The following is a 21,270-nucleotide window of genomic DNA, read 5'->3' as shown; positions in this document are numbered from 1 at the left end:
GTCACCCACCTCTGACCCGTATAAGGGAGAGTGATTAGTGATTGTTTTCCTACTGGAATTTACAAGGGAAATGAGGCTGGAGGAATCCATTAATTCTTTTCTTAGGCTTTGCCCACGGTGCCTAAGGACAAACCTTTCACCAGCCTCATTACTGTTGCAGAATACACATTACCAATAGGGGCAGCACAGTTTATGCCAGCATACATTTCTGCTGGCACAGTGCCTGGTCAATAGCACTTCAACACAGCTGCCCTGATAAGCCCACGATTATGGGCAAAGTTGTTAAAGGAATTTTGCTCTGTCATGGTGTAACATGGTATAGAGTGGGGTAGAGTGTTAATGGTACAAGGTGGAGGTAGATTTTATAATAGGTGAGACCTGTGCAAATCACAATCACAAAAATAAATAAATGCATCAGCAAAATAACAGAATTGGTATTTTTAAAAAATAAATACACTAGTGGAAAACCATGTTTCTGTCCAGTCCTGTTCTGCAAAGAAGTAAGAGATGGTTGGCAGATGGGATGATTAAAAAAAAGAAATTCTTCAGTGTCTTGTCTCTTTCATTCACCCTCATTCTCCAAACTAAAAGGGGCAGGGAAGGAAGAGTTGCATTGTGTGATGCAGACATGTGATTTAACTGTTCTCAGTCGACAACTCCGCTATCTGAATGTGGACAAACAGAGATGCTGGTGGGATCCCCGTGCCATCCTTCGAAAGAAGATGGATGTGGCGATATCCTGTATGGGAAAAGAAGGTACAAAAGCCTCATTTTAAGCAGGTCAAGGCAGACCCCTTTTCTGTCTTCTCCATCTTCAGGAACAAGCTAACCAAGAGAACAGCGGACACACTCTGAGACTCAGAGCTTTTCTCTTTCCAGTATTTTGCCATTCTTCCCACCTGCCTGCACTGGCCACTTAGATTCATAAGGCCAGCCCTGAATGGAATCCCATTGGTTGTTTCATTCAGAACTGCCTACTCTCACTGGCAATAGGTCTTTTCCAACCTTGCTACCTCAGCCTTTAGAAATAATAAATGGCAACAATGCAAGACACCCAAATATTTGCATACATAGATCACAGTTTTAAGCACTGGATTGGCCCTTGTAAAACAGCCAGAAGGAGCACACAACCTTGTCTTTAGAAAGAGGTTATTTTCGCAGTTGATTCCAGCCTGAACTGGACCAAGTTTTGAGCTTTAATCCTTCAGATAGTTTTGAAACGTTCCATATTCCTCCACCACCTTTATTTGAGGACCCAAGGTGGCAATACATGAACAATATTTATTTCCTATTCACAAGACAAGACAGTATGAGCTCTCTCTCTTACACAACATCTTGTTTGGCTTTGCTACAGCAGCAGATATAGATAAGAAACACACCTAAACAACATTTGCAATAATTAATCCAAATAATGAGGAGAAAGTACATTGAGGGGAATTCTGAAAGTTGATCCATCCATGTCCATGTCCAAGTCCATGTCTCTATATCTTTGTTTTTCTATACTGCAAAGTTACTTTTAGATATTTTGTAGTGAAGAGTGAACTTGTGAAAAAATATGTTTGAACTAAAAATGAACTTGGTGAATTATTGTGTATATTTTATTGATTAAACCAGTTTAATGAGGGCTCACTGGTATGTACAGTATAGCATGTTTACACTCTAGCTGCGGCCAGCTAAGGGATCCTAGAACTTTAAATTTGGAAACATGCTGGGTGATATAGCCCATGATGCTTTCCCTGTATATATAAATAGTGGTCAAAGGCATAGGGACTGTGGCAGTGCCCTAGTTTTTGGTATGACAGGTACTATCCCCTAAAGCACAACTGGTAAAAACTATTCTGCGCCTTATCATTCCAGCAAGGTTTCTTAGGAAGGAAGGTTTAGCTACATACTCATTTCTGATTTGCTGACTATGCCCAGGACATCAGAATTGCCCAATTGTCCTTCACTGGGCAATGCAACAATCATTCTCCCCAAAGAAAATGCTATAAAACTAAAGATAGTGCTCAAGAAAAAGAAGAAAGAAATGGGAGATCCTGGCTGACAACATTCCAGCGAAAGGTCAGATGACCTCTCCCCTGCTCTACTCTTCAATGGACTCTGAATGAGTGCTCAAACTCAGGAGCTTCTTCAAGCAGGTAACTGGTTTAGCTTGTGCTGACTGCATTTCATTTGGAATTCTGTGTATGTCATGGTTGTTTTTCCTTGTTTTCCCCATATTTTTCCTTTCCTTTTTTTATTATTACATTTATAAACTTCCTGCTTTTATATTTTCCCAAACTCTTTTTTCTACCTTGAGATTTGGTTTCATTGGTTTTAGAATTGAATTGCTCCTTCAAATCTTTCCTACATGCAAAGACTCACGGCTGACAATTTTCTCTTCCTTTCCTAGAATTGTATTGTGTGGTGAGCCTCTTGCTTGGGGAAGAAAGATCCAAAGCACATTTTCTGTTTTTTTTCTTGAGGTGGGCTGAAGGGAGGGCATCCTTGGTAGATGGCCTAACAAATTCCCAGCTGGACAGAGAAGATTTTGACAGGAGACTCAGCCTGACTTGTGGCAGCCTATCACAATTATCTTTTATGCAGTACCCTTGGAAAAGGAGGCCTACCAATGTGGTTGCAAGTGATTCTCCCCCCAACACATTTGTAACCAACAGACAACATTACCAACGTTATTTTCATCCCCAGGACTTGGTGTGAGGTAATTCCACTGCTTGACCAGTGTGTTGAGGAGTCCCATACCTGCTCTGACACTGGTGAGAGGTAGTGTATACTGCCCCACAAAGTCATTCCGAGATGCCTTGTCATAATCTTCCACCACAAAACGTAGAAGGGCCAATTCTGGGACCCACACATGGAACCGAAAGGACTCATCCCACTGTGGGTTAAAACCTGTCCAAGAATTTTGAAATAAAGAGAGGATGTCATCACTGAAGGGTATCTCAATGTCTCTTTTAACTCTTTTAACTTCCCCTTAGACTAGTGTTTCTCAATCTCAGCAATTTTAAGACATGTGGACTTCAACTCACAGAATCAGCAACTCCACATCTTAAAATTGCTAAGATTGAGAAACACTGCCTTAGACTCTTCCAGTCTTCTCCCCTAAAAATCTCACACAGCTCCCCTCTTCCATACTGCTTCTCAGATGCTTCCTTAAACAGTTGTCTTCCATTTCCCTTCTTGCCTCACAATCACTCATTATCTTAACACCCTAATTTTGCAGGTGCTATTCTGAATGCTTGAAAAAAAAGTCCTTAAAGCTGGTGGGGTGTGCTTTATGAAATCTTGGCAAAATTCCTCTTTCTTTCCAAAATGTTGCTTCATGTTTCTAGCATGAATAAACAGGAAAAAATGAAAATGTAATTGAAACTGGGTGTAATTAAGCAACTGAAAATATGAAGGAAAAAGTTAGCCATGATTAAAATCCACTGAATTAAACAGTGCAAATCAGCTGGATTCCAAGGTAAAATCAGATTCAGCTTTGGGATTCTTCATGGTTCCTATATTCTGCTGTCTTGCTATATAGGAATGTTCAGCCAATGTACTTCAGAGTTGCTCTTCTAGTAAACCTTCTCAAACCTAGTAACAAAACGTTCTTGTAAAAGAATAGACCTCTAAAACATTACACTGATATAAAACAGCATAAGAACAGTATCTTCCATTAGTGTGAAAAAGGCTTTGCTGCAACTAGATTTAGTTAGGCTTAATCCAGGGGGCTACAAACACTGTAATGCCATGCTGCTTAAGAAGTTTTGTAAGTCTGCATAATATTGTCTCTCTCCAGAGCTCCCTATCACCTTGTCTGCCCTTGTATTTCTTGAGTACCGTTACCCCAGTTTGAATCCCACAGTGAATAAAATTCTGAAAGAATTGGACATCAGACAAGTTTAAGATGGCTAATACTTTAAATTCGTGTGCTTGATCTTAGCCAAAAGGCTGAGAAGTGATGAAACTTGTATATTTATTCCAATGACAGATTTATTTTATTCTGTCCAGAACCTGAATTTTACTGGTACAGATTGCAGAAGAGGCATGTTATAGGTCCCATCCATGACGGAGTTCCATCTGATGGGACCCAAGAGGAGAGCCTTTCTGCTGTAGAACCCTCCCTCTGGAACATCATTTCCCCTGAGGTTAGATTGGCCCCAATGCCATGGGTATTTAGGACGTCCCTGAAGACATGGCTGTGCATTCAGGCCTGGGGATCCTGTGGAGAGAGGGAACCTACGAGATGGCTGTACTGTTTGTGAGCTGTAGGTTGGCACTCTCCAATGTTTTTTTGTTTCTGGTTAATTGTTTTAACTTTTTAAACTGCTTTCAATTTTATTTATATGAGGTTTTTTTCTGTTGTTTTAATTTGTGAGCTGTCACATATGTGAGATGGCTGGCTATATGAATTGAATGAAATTAAATTTTTTAAAAATAAGGAAAATGTGTAAGAACTAAGGCCCGACTTCCTTCATCTTTACGATAAGATTGGCTCACCGTTGTTGTCAACATATTTGGTTTCCTGCTTGGCACTGTCAGGAGGGATACCATGAATCTCCACTCGCACGAATGGATCCACAATGGAGCCTTCTTTGCTGTTGGGAATCTTGGGCAGCTGCTGCCCACTAATGATCTGAAAGAGAAGATCACATGAGCATGAAACTCAAGTCAAACCTACAAGGCAGAAGCTGCAATGAACTAACTGCTGAAACTTGCAACATGCTGCGCAACACGGGGAGCTACAAGAAAAGGACCTGGCCAATTCACCAGGAGTACTGAGAATCCCCAAGGCTTCTTTTGTTCCCAGCTGCCAACTGACCATAGAATTACCACCCCCGTATTGGCACTGATGTTACTGAGCCAGCCATTGCTCTGGCAAATGCTCTGAAAGGGCTCCACCAGCATTCCCTCTGAGTGCAGAAGCTGAAGCAGTGTTTCTCAACCTTGGCAAATTTAAGACATGTGGACTTCAACTCCCAGAATTCCCCAACCAGCACTGAGCTGGAGGGTCTGCTAGAAGATACTCTGGCCATTACTCTTGGAGTACTCAATGAGTACTCATCGGTTGTGTCTGTTTATGTGGCTTGTGAAATGGACCTGTGCTCCAGATGTGAATTTTAAACAAACAAAAATAAATGGACTGGCTTGATTGGAGACAGAGGAAAAGAGTAGGATGGCAGCAGGAATGGAATGGAATGGAAAGGAAAAGGTACTTTTCAGTCTAGTTGCTGTTTCCGCTTTGCCTTTTGCCATGTGTCACCCCGTTTCCCCCCCACCCCAAACATTTCAGCTTGCACCAAATGCAGCTCTCCCCAAATCTAGATCCTTAGTTAACTTCATCATATGTAGACGTTTTGGCACAAAAGAAAGGAAATTCCAGGAATGAGCTTCCCAAGGGAGAGTAGATTTTGTGATTATATAGGAAAAATTTAAGGGAAATTTCCTTTAGAATATAATGTTTATTTTTATCTGTCATTGTGGACTTTATTGAACCATAAAAATATAGCAGCAAATATATATAATTTTAAGAACTTGGGGAGGGGCAGAACACTATGATCATGGGCCTGGCTGAGTATGAGGAAGTTCCATATTTTTCTAACCTCCCCCAAACCTTTAAAGTTAAAGTATGGGTGCAGACATATACAGTACCTTAACAGCTAAGCTCAAGGGGTTATCTTCACCCCTGCTTTGGGGGTTCTCAGGGCTGAAGGCTGTCTCTCTATCCCGCATGAAACTTGGCTTCAGCACATAACCGCAGCGGCCATTTTGACTAAACAGCCCATCACACAAATCCATCTCGGTACCAGCAGTTTGAAAATTCAAGGCCACTGAAATGAGCAAGATGAGATGGAACAGTTATTTTATTTTATTTTTAAATTTATAATCTCACATGTATCCTCCACAGAATTCTTCCAGACAAGCAGCAATTGAGAGAGGAGAACAATAAAAGCAGTAGAGAGAGGAACATCACTTCTTTCTGTGCAATACAAATTAAGTCCCAATCTAACACACTGACCTAGTTCACACAATACATTAAGCCATAACGTGGGTTGCTTGTTGTATTATGCAAATCCAGCCAATTTGTTTCAGTAAACCATGGCTTTGCAGAGAATAATTCATATAATATGTGAAATCAGCTATTGTGGTTTGTAAATGGCTCAGTGCAAAGTATAAACTCAGCCAATAGGAGCTAACCCTATAAACTCTGGTTAAGCCAACAGCTGCTTATAGTGTTGCGTGAATTAGACCACTGTGTAAAACAGTCTTGCCCAAACTGATGCCCGCCACTCTTGCCCATTCTGTCATGAGGCCTCCAACACTTCACCTAGTATGTTGGCCATGCTACCTGGAAATTTTGAGAATTATCATCATAACAAAACCTGAAAGGCATCAGGTTGGGGAAGTCTAGTACAGATCACATCTTCTATTAATGTGTAGTTAAAAAAAAAAAAAGGAGGGATGACGTTATTGTTATTTTCTCACACTCCATTCCAGTGGCTGCTGCTTATCCTATTGTCTAAGCTCTACTCCCGTTTTGCTCATCCGTATTTGCAAGAGAAGAAAAAGAGAGGAGGAGGAATAATAATAATAATAATAATAATAATTATTATTATTATTATTATTATTATTCTGGTTCCTTTCCAATATAAGCAGCAGCACCATAAAGAGTAGCACTGGTCACTCAGGCCATAAAATGGAAAAACAAATAGTAACACTTTGAACAGTCAAAAGTGCACAATTTCATATTCCTTCACAAAGCATATTCCTAATCTATCCAGTATATAACACAAATGATATAGCACAAATGATTGACTTTGCCCTACAAAAATACCTAATAGTTTATCATTTGTTTTTTAACACAGTAGGACTCCAATGCAGTAAAATGCTTGGAGGTATCATTTGTGATGGATAATTGTAAATAAGAATTGAAGAGACCAGACTCTGGTTCAGATGAAATGCCAAGATGGTCCATCATCCCATGTCTAAAGGGACCACCCATATGTCCCATGGACATGACACAACAGCCCACTCTGTCTACTGGGCCCCAGCAAGTGTTATTCGGTAGAAGGGGTCCTTTGATACTGACGGTGGTAGATAACCATTAGTAGCTTCTAATAGCCTTATGTTTTTGCTTTACCTCCTTTTAAATTTGCCTGACTTGGGACCATTTTACCATCTCATCTGACCAGGTTTCTCATTCATTTATTTATGCTGTTTGAAGGCCACTCCGTAAGGGAGCTTTCAGGACAATTTGCAGCAAGAAATAAACAAAGTTAAATGCCCTCTTGCTGTGGGTAAAAGTGCCAATTTGCCTTCTACTGGCTATTCAAACAACCCCACCATTACAATACATTCTCTTCCCTCCCCATCTTCTCCTTGTCACTTTCACCTTCTGCATACCCAATTGGCACCCCACATTCCACATCGTCTGGGGGTTGAAATTGGAGGAGTCAGTCCGCAGCCCACTGGGGAAGATCCGTGTCAGCTGCCAGGTGTTATGGCGGACAAAGTCATTCCCTGTGGGAGGTAGCACACCAATTGTTAAGGATCCAGTGATGGCAGCTGCGATTAATGAGGTAAGAAGCCTAGAATGATTTTAATACTAGAACACTTAGCATTTATCCAAACAAAAAAACAACATTCTATGTATGGATGCCTTGCCAGGCCTCAGGACAAGCTTAAGAAAAGAGACCATCCCATCTTATTCTCAGAGCCCTGAGAAAGAATGCTGTAGAAAACCCTAATGTGTGTAAAAGAGTTATTTCATAATGGGGGAGAAAAGGCATTTCCTGCATCCTTTTCAAAACTTGTTAGGTATTGTTACTTGTAAATTGCAGAATCATCCAGTTTTAGTAAAATTCATTTAAACTAATGCTATAATATCTAATTAGTGCTGAAATTAGCACATGGATGAGTAACATACTCATGGGGATTGTTCTGAGTTTACTAAACTTGATCATTTACCTACCTATCTTTATGGCTAGGTTTACATATTGTGCTAAGCTGTAATGTGATTGGGTTGGTTTATGGCAAACCAAACTATGAATCAGTCATTGTGGTTCTGGGATTTTTTTTTTAACTAACATGTTTCAGAGCCTGAAAAAGTTTGAAAACTCCTGGTTTACAGCACGTCAGTTAAAGTTAAACAAAGGATATTGAAATTCTGTTTACATTAATAAACTTTATTACTTTGAATGAGATAGAGGATATCTTTAAACTCTTGCAAGGGATTGGATTGGACTGGATTAAAATAAAATTAAGCAAATACAGTGTGTGACCCCAAGCCTATGGTTTCCCTTACAGTGCTTCATAACAGAATCAAGGTTTTAAATGAAAGAGGTGAACCTTCTTTGATAGCCGGGAGTTCCTTTTTCAACCTTTGGAACACAATATCTATCAGTATTTAGGGAACATGACAATCCTCAACTAAGAAAAAATGACAGAGAAATATTTTAAGTTAGAGGCAGTCTACAATTTGAACTGAAAGGTAGGGAGAAAACTGAGTCTCTAGTTGAAGCTTGAGAATATTAGGGAAGAATCGTGATGTGATTATGGAGCATGGGTGAGGAGGCTGTTGAATTTACAGCAGGTAGCCAACCTAGTCTGGGCTGGGCAGCTAAGCAGAAGTGAGAGTTTGGGGGATGCTAGGTCTTGGTCTGCAGGCTAGTGTAAGAATTTTTAGCTGATAGAAACAAGAGGCATTAGAAGTTATTCAGGACAAGCCTTTCTCTCATGCTAGAGACTAGATAAATGTTTGAGAAAGGAATATACTGTTACATTGAAATAATACATTCAAGGTACCTTCAGACAAATAGACTAGAACTAATGAATAGTGCATTCTGTTCTACTGATAAGTAACTGCATTTTATTTCAAACTAAACCTGCCCTGAAGCTACTACATAAAATATTAGGATGATAATAGATAGGCTGACCATATTTCCTTGAGACAAAAACGGGACATTGGGATGGCAAAACAGGGCAGGGCTGGGTGACGGGCTGGATCGGCAGGCAGGAACTTCTCCAGTTTTCTTGGGCTGGGAATCTTTGGATTCCTTCGTTTGCGAGAGGCAAGGCTGGGCTGGAGAGTCTAGTGAACGGTTGTCCCCAACAAGCCATTCCTCCTCTGGCTGTGCTTTTATGTTCTTTTCTTCCTGCCCTTTCAAGGCAGGAGCCAATCGGCTCGCCCTTTGATCACTGCCTATCAGCTGATCCTGTTTTTTCCTTTTTAGGTTTCCCGCTGGGTTGAACTCTGAGGCTTTTTTCCCACCATTTCTGCTGAGCTCCCCCTCCTTCCACTCAAAGTCAGACTGCATTCTGACAGGTTTGCGGGAACTTTCAACGTTTTAAGTAAGGTTTTTAAGAAAACGGGACAAAATGGACATTTATATTAAAACGACAGGACGGTCTGGAAATGTTAAAAAAACGGGACTGTCCTGTTCAAAACGGGATGTATGGTCAGCCTAATAATAGATTAAAGCAGACTGGCAAATGAAATTAATGTATTCATGTGTCATTAGATGTATAAATACTAAATGATCTCTTTTTATGGTGCGGCCGCCATATATGGAGTTATTTTGAGTTGCTTTGTATACTAATAAACTTATTTCTGACTCAGCCAATTAGAGGTTTCAATCGGTTCCCAGCTTGGAAAACAAATGGGAAGATTTCCACCTTCTAACACTAGATTGGTATTCAAAGAACATTCCAGAAAAAGGCAGTGGTATTTCTACATCACTGCTAAACAAACTACTTGAATGTGTCCATGAAGTCACCAGGAGTCAAGCCTGACTTGAAGGAGACTTCTATCTTTTTAAATCTGATATAAAGTTAGTGGAATTTCAGCCTGCTTGTGTCTGTTATGTTCTAGTGGTAGAGGAAGTTGAATGAGCACGAATAGCATTTGGGAGAATTATAAGCCCATTAATCCTTGACCCAAACATTTTGTCTGCCAGGAGATTCCATCCCCAATTTCTTACCAGCTTCTCGGATGAGTTTGCGAGCTTTGGATTCAGTGAAAGAAGACATCTCATATGACTTGTAGTGGCTGCAAGAATGTTGGAAGCTGCAGAAAGGTACACCCTTACAGTAGATAATACAATCCGAAAGTTCCTTGGAGAGGGACGGTTTACCTTTCTGGGGGGGGAAATATATATATATACACACACACACACACACCACTGTGTATGTGTGTGTGTTTGTGTAGTCCATTTGCAGATTCTCCCTGTTAATAAATAATACCCCTGCCCCCCCAAAAAGCAAAGCAAAGAAAAAAGTACTCTCTCTTTGCATGTGGAGCATGATTTCTTTGTCATTACATCTGTTGAAGTTCTGGCTTTCACACAACTAATTTTTAGTCTAGTGGTGCAACCCCCACCTCCCCAAGTATTGTATCCAAATTGACTATTGTTAAAATATGATGGTGACACAACCATGTAAGTGGGAAGGGAGCAAAATTTTCTCATGGGGAGAAGGGGGGGATTAAACATTAGTAGATAAATGAATATTGGAGACTACTTTGGGATGAAATCAGCAGAAAATCTTGCTATTGTTAGCCTGTAATTTGCCAGTGAATTTAGGTAGCATGATTTTGGGGAACACTGTGAAAGGTACAAAATATGGTTCTTGGGGTGCAGCTTGCCCTCCCCTATTGTAACTAGCAGGCCATAGGAGAGTGTCCACATACCTTCTCTTTTCTCTTGTCTTCACTACGCAGGACTTCTACCTCTACCTCGGTTCCTTCTTCATCAATAACTTCTTCCCGCTCAGGCATCTTGTCTGGATACCCATTCAGAGAATCTTCCAGATACCCAATCTTATTGCCCTTTAAAATGATCTTGCCCTTCAGTTCCTGCATGTAGACATGTCAGCCAGATCGGAAAAGGAAGGAGATTTTACTTCTTTTGACAAGAGCAGGTCAGCCAAGTTGGTTTAGCTGTAATACCCCAGCATTTCTGCAAGTGTAAGTTTTGATTGATGGCAAGACTGCGGAGTTTAGCCATCTATCAACACTCACTTTGACTTTGTGCAAGTGTTTTGTACTGGTGCATTCAAAGAAAGCCCAACTATCAGCTGGTAGTTGGGCTCATTTTGCACACAGACTTAGCACTATTCCAGAAAAGTAGTAAATCTCTCTTAAAAAGCAACCCAAACAACAGCTTAGAAACACAAGAAGTGTTGTTCCATGAAGCAGCAGAAAACCACTCCGCAGTCCCTCTATCACCTTCAATCAGCTGTTGTTCAAGCTGATTCAGACCTCTAAACTGGGGCCAGCTAAGAGCCTGGGAAGGTGCAGGGGGAGATCCTGGTTTGAAAGACCCAAACTTTCCTGTTGCCCAAAACAGAGATAGTCATGGAAAACGGGGTCCAGGAAGGCAGCGTGCCTACAGCAGCTTAAAGTAGCCAAGAGATGTGAGCCTGATGCTACCTCCAGTGGGTCACCTGGCTGCACCACTGACCTATTTTTCAGTAAAACACATTTTTTCATGGCAAAACCTGTGAAATATAAGGGGAAAAACAGGACGTTTTAAGGCTGTCTTAGATATAGGCTGTGGATGAGACAAAAAACAGTTTTAAGGACACAGCAGGAAAAAACAGATTGGCTGTGCATGTTTGCACTGCTGTTAGATGCAAGTGAGGAAGCTAATTTTGTTGCTAACTCTACATTGCAGAAACCATGGTTATAACATCTGGCATAATTTGGGGCATTTCTATTTCTTCTTCCTCCCTTGGTTTTTGTACCATATAGGCTGATGAAGAATTCTGAAAACTTCAGTAGCTTGCATGCTCTTTTCTGGCATTTTGGTTGGTTAATATCTATCTGCTTATCTATTAATTTGGGAGTGTCTCTTAGTTTTACAATCAAGTTTAGTAAAGAGCTAGCCTGGATAATCATTAGATGAAAGCTCATGAATTACCCTATGTCCTTACTTGAGGTGAAGGCAGTTGCACAGGAACAAGGCCATCAATGGTGTTGATGAGGAGGTGTTCTCCCAGGATGTCTTTCAGCAGTTGTGCCATGATATCTTGTTGCTCTATGCTGCAGTGATTCTCAATAGACAGGATGATAGGATAATCAGAAACCTGTGTGATTGATGAAGACATAGGGTCATAAACAAGAGAATGATGGTCAAGAGTTTTGGAGATTAACAGGAACCAAAAGAGGGCAATGGGGTTATTGCAAGAATTACTGGAAACTGATGGATATCCTGCTTGTGTAGTTGCCTTTCTACTCAGGAAATTTGAGGATAATCATGCTTCTTGAGGATCCTTAGGGTTGTGGAATAATGTCATTGCTAGAAAGTTACAAAACTACACAGTCAATAGTAGTTGGGAGATCTGTGGTGTGCCCTAGCTTAGGTGTCCACAGAGGTGGCAAGAGAAGGCAAATAACATAATGTGCATTGTGATGTCCAAACACAAACTTCATCCTCATATATATATCCCATAACACCTGCCATTATTGTATTCAGGACCAGTCACCCATTTGCCCAAGTTAAATTTCAAAGATGAATGAGATTGGATTCAAGTGGAATTATATTTGAGCTTGAATGATTTTCAAGGCCACCCATGGTACATGGGTTTTTCTTCAAAGCCATGGGGAGAGAATTTAATTTAAAAATTAAGTAATTAAAACACAAGCATACAGGCATTTTAAGATCATCAAATGCAGTGCTTTGCCCAGATTAATCTTTGTGGTTGAATTTGTGACAGTTTATTGGGTAGGGGCCTTTGTAACTATGGCTCTCTAAATCTAGATGTTCATTTAAAAAGAAACTTTTTAGAACCTGGTAGAGCAACTTTACTTTCATCAGCTTCACATGATGTAATCATATCACTAAAAGCCTTCTGTTGGTAAATCAAATTGGGGGCCAGTTTGCTAAAAATTGTGGTATCAAGTACATACACTTTCAATTAGTGTTCATATTTGAAACTCACTCTTTAGGGCAGGGTTTCTCAACCAGGGTTCTTTGGAACCCTAGGGATCCATGAGAGGTCACTAGAGGCTCCCTGGGAGATCATGATTTATTTAAAAAATTATTTCAAATTTGGGCAAGTTCACATTAAAGAGTTAAGTTTCATTCTTTATTTTTAGTTTAAGAATACTGTTAATGCATATATACAGGCCTACCCATGAAACGGATATTATAATATTGTAACTTGTGGCCTATATTTGAGTCTGAATGTGCAGGGGTTCCCTGAGGTCTGAAAAATATTTCAAGGGTTCCTGTGGTGGATTTCAGTAATGCCACTGGTTCTCAGGAAAGAGGGAGCACATTCCAAGGAGGAGGACAAGATAAGAGGAAATGCAGTCCAGGAAGCGACTGTGGGAAAACCAAGAAGTTCAGGATAGCCTCGCCCTAGAGCTTTCCCAGGTTACTTCCCCTTAGGTTAGGTAGAGTAGCTTTAGTCTGGCAAGATTCTGTCTAGATGGTGTGAGCAAATAAAGAACTGAAGTTTGACTGGATTGATTCTTTGTGGTTCTTGGGCAGGGGCTGATAGTTCCTCCAGGGTCAAAAGGTTGAGAAAAGCTGATTTAGGGGTTTTGTCCCTTTTTGAATAATTTTCATATTTGCCTGTTCTAAGATGGAAAATATAGTATCTGCCCATTCAATTCAATCTGGCAGGGTTGGTGTGCTCCTTTGATTAAACAACGCCATCTATCAGAACCCAGAAACACATCCTCTCTGCAGCAATGCCTGCCCTCTGGAATGAGGTTCCCTCCGGGATCCAGACGGCCCCCATCCTGCTGGTGTTTGAAAGGGCTTTGCCTAGGCCTTTGGTGAGTGTGAATGAAGCCCCTTGGATTGTGTGGGTTTTTCAATCCTGTCCAGTTCTTGTAATTTTTCCATCTTTTATACTTTTATTTTTATCTCTTATTGTATATTTTTTAAAAAATGTTTTACTTGTGAGCTGCCCAGATTCACTGGGAGTTGGGCAGCATAAAATTATCATCATCATCATCATCATCATCATCAATAATTGGCCATTGTTAGTTGTTTTGGAAGGGACTCTGAGTTACAATAAGAGAGATGGTGCTGGTGGAATAGATCTCCAAGGCTATATAACATCCTTATTCAGAAAGATAGCTGGCCCCATCATAGACAGAATATATCCTTCAGCTTAGCATTATTCTATGCTATGTTAAACTCCTTCTGCTCGAGGCTAACCCATTCATTCTTTCATCATTGCCTGCTTCCCACCTAGCAGAGTTCAGCCCTATTCTTTGTGGTAAAAGTGTCCAACCTACCCAGAAGGCATACTTCTCAAGGGTTGTCACAACATCCCGGAAAGGGATCTTAGAAGTGAACGTATAGCCATGATAGACAATTGGCTCTCCATTAGGTCCATCCCAACAGTCAACTTCTAAGCACCGGCAGCCCCGTTTGAGAGCCCTGCAGGGAGAAGAAAGCAATTCATTGGCCCTTCACCCCGAGTCTCAGTATATTGGCAGTTTCCTCAGCTGCTATCTAGTTGAAGAGTAAACATGGAAAAAATGTAAAAAGAGATCCCTCAGTTGCAGCATGTTCCTTTCCAGTTCCACAAATGAACTGACAATCTGAGGATCAACCACCAGGCTTCCTCCCCTCTTCCTTCTTCAAGTATTATATGAATATTAAAGCCCTACATGGCATGGGTCCAGGTTACCTGAGGGACCATCTCATTCCCATTACATTGACCCGTCCCACCCGGTCATGCAGAGAGGGCATGTTATGGACCCCGTCTGTAAGAGAATTCCATTTGGCAGGGTCCAGGAAGCAGGCCTTCTCTGCAGTGGCTCTTGCCCTTTGGAACATCCTGCCCCTGGATGTGAAGCGAGCCCCCTCTCTCCTGGCCTTCCAGAAGAACCTGAACACTTGGCTCTGCTGCCTCGCTTGGGGCAGGAAGGGTAGCAGTTATTCTTGGGGATGGCTGGCGCCTTAGAGTGCTCCTCACATACATAGGAACTGAATTAGATCTTTTACTGCCATCTGGATTTTATTTTTATTTTTTTATATTTATATTTTGCATTTGTATTTACATTTTATACACTATTTATGGTTTTATTGTTTTTAACTTGTTAGCTTTATTGTAAACTGCCCAGAGTCCCTCTTCTGGGGGGTGATGGACGGTGGCAAAATTGGAAACATTAATTAACAAATTAATAAATTAATACATTTATCCATGCATGCTAGGTTTATAATGTAGCAAAATCTTTCAGGATTAAATGGGTTATAACAGGGTTTTTAAAACTGTGTTCCACAGAACTTGTGAGAACTATGGGATTCTTTCTTAAGATAAAGGAAAGGAATGGACTTATCAGTAATCATGACAGGGATTGATGGACCAGTGAAGTTACTACAGACTCAGCTCAGGATTTTAATACACTGATGGCATTCTGATGTGCTTGCTGCATAATTACTTACTATAAGATAAAGATTTCCCATATGAACACATAAGTAATATTTTTGGAAATACAAGGGGAGGGAATCTGATGCTTGTTCTGCCACTGAAAGAACTAGTGATGCAGCTACTTTCCCATCTCTCTTTTCATTATGATACCTGATATATCCTTCAACACTGCTTTGACCTCGCAGCTGGTCTTCCATCAGATATGTGTTGTGAGAGGAAGAGATAAAATAATGGCAGAGAGGCTGAGACATATCCTGGAAGATTTTCTTGTGCTCAGGGTTGAAGATGGAGCCATCTGGTGAGCAGAGATACATGAGAAATCCATCTGTACTCAGTATATGACGAGCTTTGCCTATGGGAAGAAAGGGCTTTGAGGAGAAACAGAAATTGATAGGCCTCTCAAAACAAAGGCCCTGAGGGACAGACACCGAACTGGACCCTTTGGGGACTCAGGAAAAACCAGATGTCTTAGCAGTCTCTATGACAATGGGGTCATGAAACTGATATAAGAAGTAATGCCGGTTTTGTGGAAATTTGGAAAGTCACACCTTGGATGTATTACTGAGCACTTTGGAGACAATTTGTACCAATGCTGGATGCTTATCCAGGTTACAGACCCATCGGTTCCCCTTTTGTTTCCCTACCAACTCACCAGTCTCAGATGGTTCATATCTGTCAATCAGTTCCATTGCAAGCTCATCAGTGCCATCAACTTCCATCTGCTCCTGTTTCAAGAAGTCCACAAACTCCAAGAGGGTCAACTTCTTTCCATCTTCAGAGTACTCCTGGAAAAGCTCAAGCACCTCATCCCGCTGAGTTAGTGCTTTGTAGAACAGCACAAATTCCTCTCCCTCCAGCGTCCCTGTTTCTGATTTGTCAGCCATCTGTAAGGAATGGAGGGCTCTGACCAATGGTTTCCTTGTGCAGGAAGTAAAACAAACACAATCAAACCAAGGCAAACAAGATCTACTACCCACTGATGGAGCCAGTGGAATTAAGGGCCTTTCTCCACTTGGGTTTAACCAAAGAGCAAACATGCCCTAGCAATATCTTTTTATTGCTAGTTCCCATAATGTTGCTTTCATCTCATCTTGAATCCATGAGTGAGACAAACTTAAACCATCCTTACTGAAGTTAAAAGAATGTTTTCCCTCTTCTTCTTCTTGGAAACTGAAGCATTCAGTGTGCATGTGTGAGGATTCCTGAGACTAGGAAAACTGGACTTGAACAAAGATTAGTGAAGTACACTTTATCACAAAAAAGAGAATTATTTCCAAGAAATACATTATAGGGATAGGCAAAGCCTAGCACATAGCTAATATGTGGCTACTAGGCACTGAATCAAAGATGTGTGCATGCGCACATGCCAATGAAGAAAGGCAAATAAAAGTGACCTGAGATCAGCAATCTCATAAAATAAAGAGCAGGCAGAGTTAATAAAGACCACAGAGAGTATATCCTTAACGCTTTGTCTACATCCCAGGGTTCTCTCGTGGTCACTTGGTCTTGAGGTTCTGAAGAGTCAGTGCCACTGGGGTCACATCTCCAACAGTTCTGATCCTGTCCAAAGAAAGTCTTTGCAACATCTATTAGGCTTCGGAGGGAAGTCAGGTGATTGGCAGTGATTGAGCACACAGGCAATAGTAGCGGGATAGGATTGACAGTGGAAAGGCAAATTTCAGCTGGTATAGTTTTTTACGAATGCAAGGAGGGGTGTGGAGCACTTCAGTTCAGCAACAGAGGAAGGTCCATACTGTTGCTGCTATTACCGGAACTCTGTGTTGCGGTGTTTTGCATGAGCCTCATCTAACGGGCTTGCATTTACTTTAAAGAAGATAAGAAGGCAGAAGCTGCTTTATTATTAGTTAACCCTTTTATCGCTCAATTAATTTTACAATTGATTGTAGTATTCTAAAAGCACCAGACTACAAATCCTACAACTCCCATCCAGCATGCTGGCTGAGGAAGAGAGCATTAAACTGAGGACTGACAGCATCAGATTGGCCTGTGTTATTGTATTCCAGATAGCAAAGCATTTACATTGGCAAGGAGCCATAGCCAGTTGGATATTCCATTGGGGTATAGATAGAGTGACTGAAAACAGATTGAACAACCAAGTCGGAAGATAAATATTGTATGCAGAGAACAAGAAAGGATAGAATATCTGCACTCTCATCAGTGGATGATGGTGGCAATGTGACTTTGTGTTGCCTTCTTAAGAACAAGCAAAGGAATCGCTTTTATGTGACCTAGTTCCACGTATTCTCCTCTTTGGCCACACACAGATTTACCTGGAAGAGCTGGAAGGCATGGTCTTCATTCATATCCACATTCATCATCCTAAGCAAGTGCTGTACCTCTTTGAAGTTCATGCGCCCATCTTTGTCTTTATCAGCTTTTAAAAACCAGTCACAGATCCATGTGGAATCCAGGCATGGATTAAGGAAAATAGACTCATAGGAACTGAGCAGAGATATGTCTTCCAAGCATGAACATAGCACACAAACGTGGTATAGTATTGCCAAAACAAAACACACTGGAAATGAGCATACGTTGGCACCTTGTTAGTTCAGGACAGACTGTAGTAGAAGCAATTAAACTGATACTAGACTACAAAAGAGAAAACTATAGGAAGTTCTCTTTTGGCTGTTTTGTTTCCTATATTTTATAAAGTGAGGAAAGTATTACATTTTAAACTGATGGTTAAAATAATAAATAGAAATAAAGACATTTCCTTTAAATTGTCATTCTGGAATAAACATAAATGTGTCAATGTGTCTCCAATGTTAGACTCAAGCTGAGCTTCCAAGGCCCCTTTTCCCCTCCTTGTGGGAAAGGCACTGAAAGGAACAGAAGATAATTAAAGATAAGGATATTGATCAAGCCTCTCTTTCTGATCCATGTTAATGACAGTCTCTACAAGGCGCCGCAAGCCTTGGATCCAACACTGAGCTTCCTTGGCTGAACTAGCAATGAGGTCTAGGTTGCTTCGCCGCCCATGGAAGACAACAGTGAAACAGCACTCAGCAGGGAACTCCTCAGCCAGACTTTGCAGTACTTCTGATTGATGTCCTTCACGAACTGTTTCCACATCACTTACTGAGACTTGGGGGAAGAATAATCAGAAAAGGTAAGCCTTTACGTAGAGAGTTAGGCTTAAGTTATAAAAGCATTCTTTGCTTCTCTATCTAGACCAGTGTTTCTCGACCTTGGCCACTTGAAGATGATCTAGATTGTACATAAACAGACACAGAGAAATCAAAGTGATTGTTTTTTTAATTAGGGCAAAAACATTAACTAAATAAGATGAATAAAAGCATATCCAGCATAATCCCAGAGTAGTATTCTCATTACTAGTTGAAGACAAGATGATTGCACCCAGTATGCCACTTACTCAGCAGCAGCACAAGAGGCAGAAAAATGTCAGGAAGGCATCCCTCTATGGGGGATATAACAACATGCAACAAAAATAACTTTAACTGGTGATTTAGTACCATATATATGATGCCTGAAGTTATTCTATTCAGCATTCTCCTACTTGGTGTCCTCCAGATGAGATCACTTACATAATGCCCAACATAGCCAAAGTAGCAATGGGAGTTCCACTGCACAGAGAATCAACCCAGGGGATCCACACACATCCCAAACTGTCGTTTTCTCAAACATAAATACTTTAAATGAACCTTACAAAAACACACTCTTTAGAAATTGTCATGCACACGTGAGAAATTGTGCGGCTTGACGGCACAGATGTAGACATATACATCTGTGAAGGTGAAAGGTCCCCTGTGCCAGCACCGAGTCATGTCTGACCCTTTGGGGGGATGCCGCTTTCACTTTTTCTTGGCAGACTATAGAGAGGGGCGGTTTGCCATTGCCTTCCCCAGTTGTCACCTTCCCCAGCAAGCTGGGTGCTCATTTTACCGACCTTGGAAGGATGGAAGGCTGAGTTGACCTGAGCCGGCTACCCGAGAATCCAGCTTCTGCTGGGGTTGAACTCAGGTCGCAGGGAGAGTTTCGGTTGCAATACTGCTGCCTACCACTCTGCGCCACACAAGGCTACATCTACATCTACATACCTTATAATATTATGCAAAACTTTACCTTCTTCAGTATGAGTCTGCTTCATCTCTGGAGCTGTGCAAACCAATATTTATAACAGGCTTAATCATCTTTTTGATCTTATTGTGTACCCTGAATCCTTCTATGGATTGGTACTGACAAACTTTATTATATAGCTTTGTGGGTAAATTTGTGCAAGCAGAAAATGTCCCAATTCTTGTATTATGCACTTACAGGATTTGCAAGTGTAAACTCAAAGACAATGTTTGTTTGTTTGTTTGTTTATTAAACCAATTTATACAGATGCCCATTTCACAAACAATTGACTCTGGGCGGCATACAACAAAGCTAAAAACAGGCAATAAGTACATTAAAAGGTATAAAAAAACCAAACAAAGCAGAAAAGATGAAGGGATTTTAAAAATAGCAGAGCCACCTCACTAGTTCACCCATCCCCTGGGGTCCCAGGCCTGCTGTTACTGAGAATCAGCCCAGCTGCAAACAATATGGTGCCAGTAGTCAAACTCACAGGCTGATTTGGCTTTGCCAGACATCTTGGATTTGTACCAGACTGTCATGCAGTCATGCTGTAACATGAAGTATCGTTGTTTCTTCCAGTTCTTGGATTTTACCTTGCGCATCATTGTTCCTTGTTGCATTTGTACAAGATTGTCATCCAGTTGCACACCTGAGCAGAGGATTGGACATTTCAAGTCAGGGAGAGTAGTAGTTCTGTTACACTAAGAACTACAGCATAGGCAATTAAATGCAAATGTTAGGCACCCAGGTCAATATCTATGCTTCGATGAATCCCTAAGTGAACAGAATCTGACACAACCTGGTCTGTAGTTTAACATGTCATCTTTCTGCAAATTGGAATGCATATATTCTATTTGTGTGCAGCTGTTTACAGTTGTTTCCAAAAAAGAAAACCGTGAATATAACAGATGCAAAAGTTTGGACGTCCTTTCAATCAGTGCTTTGTAACACTTCTTTTGACAGACACAGCAGCTTCCAAACATTTCCTATATACAGCTATGAGTCTAAGAAAATATCCACCAATCACTTTTCTTAACCAAGGGCTAAGCTAGGCTAGGCTGGGGCTAGGGCTGGGTCAGGGTGTGGCAGAGACCTTTGTAGGCAAAGTAATGGGGAGCTGACTAGCAAGTAACAGAAAGCAAACACTGGACTCTCCAAAGATGCAGGGAATCTGTTGGAGTTTATTCCCTACAGTCCCTTGAGCATTCAGGGACAAGGGTTGAAAACAAAAACAGCCTCTTTAGAGCCTCAGCAGTCCAAAGCAAGAACTGAAAGTAACATTTAAAATAAAATGTCTGTTGACAAGGAAGTCAACAGATCTGGCAGCAGCAGTTTGAAGCTTGTCCTCCTGGTCTCACAACAATCATCTCAATAATAATTTCAGCCTCAGCTCTGGGCATACAAGCAACTCCTTACTTGAGAAGGCCCCTTCCTCCCCTCTGAGGAAGACCTTCCTGCATGAGGAACCAGCTCTCTTCTCTGCCTGGGCAATGAGCTGAGTCCCAGTCAGGCAGTAAAGACGGGTGGGGGAGTTGGTTTATATAGGTCTGATACAGGTAATCCAGCAGGTGCTTTCTCTGTGAAAAATATGGTGAAAGGTCCCCTGTGCAAGCACCGAGTCATGTCTGACCCTTTGGGGGGACGCTGCTTTCGCAATGTTTTCTTGGCAGACTATAGTGGGGTGGTTTGCCATTGCCTTCCCCAGCAAGCTGGGTACTCATTTTACCGACCTCGGAAGGATGGAAGGCTGAGTCGACCTGAGCTGGCTACCCGAGAATCCAGCTTCTGCTG

General features: G+C 41.2%; 1 protein-coding gene across 2 annotated transcripts in view; it reads right to left on the bottom strand.

Moving 5' to 3' along the window:
• Positions 1-525: 525 nt before the first annotated feature.
• The window catches only part of PLCD4 (phospholipase C delta 4), a 36,751-nt gene continuing 16,006 nt past the window's right edge, over positions 526-21,270 (bottom strand). For both annotated transcript variants that reach the window (XM_063288876.1, XM_063288877.1), the window contains exons 3-16: positions 19,970-20,128; positions 18,255-18,483; positions 17,670-17,799; positions 16,031-16,262; positions 15,529-15,730; positions 14,237-14,381; positions 11,917-12,069; positions 10,673-10,837; positions 9,966-10,122; positions 7,390-7,506; positions 5,638-5,816; positions 4,486-4,621; positions 2,743-2,892; positions 526-739 (exon numbers count right to left, since the gene is read on the bottom strand). In XM_063288876.1, coding sequence (XP_063144946.1) covers positions 636-739; positions 2,743-2,892; positions 4,486-4,621; positions 5,638-5,816; positions 7,390-7,506; positions 9,966-10,122; positions 10,673-10,837; positions 11,917-12,069; positions 14,237-14,381; positions 15,529-15,730; positions 16,031-16,262; positions 17,670-17,799; positions 18,255-18,483; positions 19,970-20,128 — 2,258 coding nt within the window. In that variant the 3' untranslated portion in view covers positions 526-635. The remainder of the gene's footprint in view (positions 740-2,742; positions 2,893-4,485; positions 4,622-5,637; positions 5,817-7,389; positions 7,507-9,965; positions 10,123-10,672; positions 10,838-11,916; positions 12,070-14,236; positions 14,382-15,528; positions 15,731-16,030; positions 16,263-17,669; positions 17,800-18,254; positions 18,484-19,969; positions 20,129-21,270) is intronic.

Source organism: Candoia aspera, chromosome 1, assembly GCF_035149785.1.
Source record: "Candoia aspera isolate rCanAsp1 chromosome 1, rCanAsp1.hap2, whole genome shotgun sequence".
Lineage (NCBI taxonomy): Eukaryota > Metazoa > Chordata > Lepidosauria > Squamata > Boidae > Candoia > Candoia aspera.
This window is presented reverse-complemented; position numbering and strand designations above follow the sequence as displayed.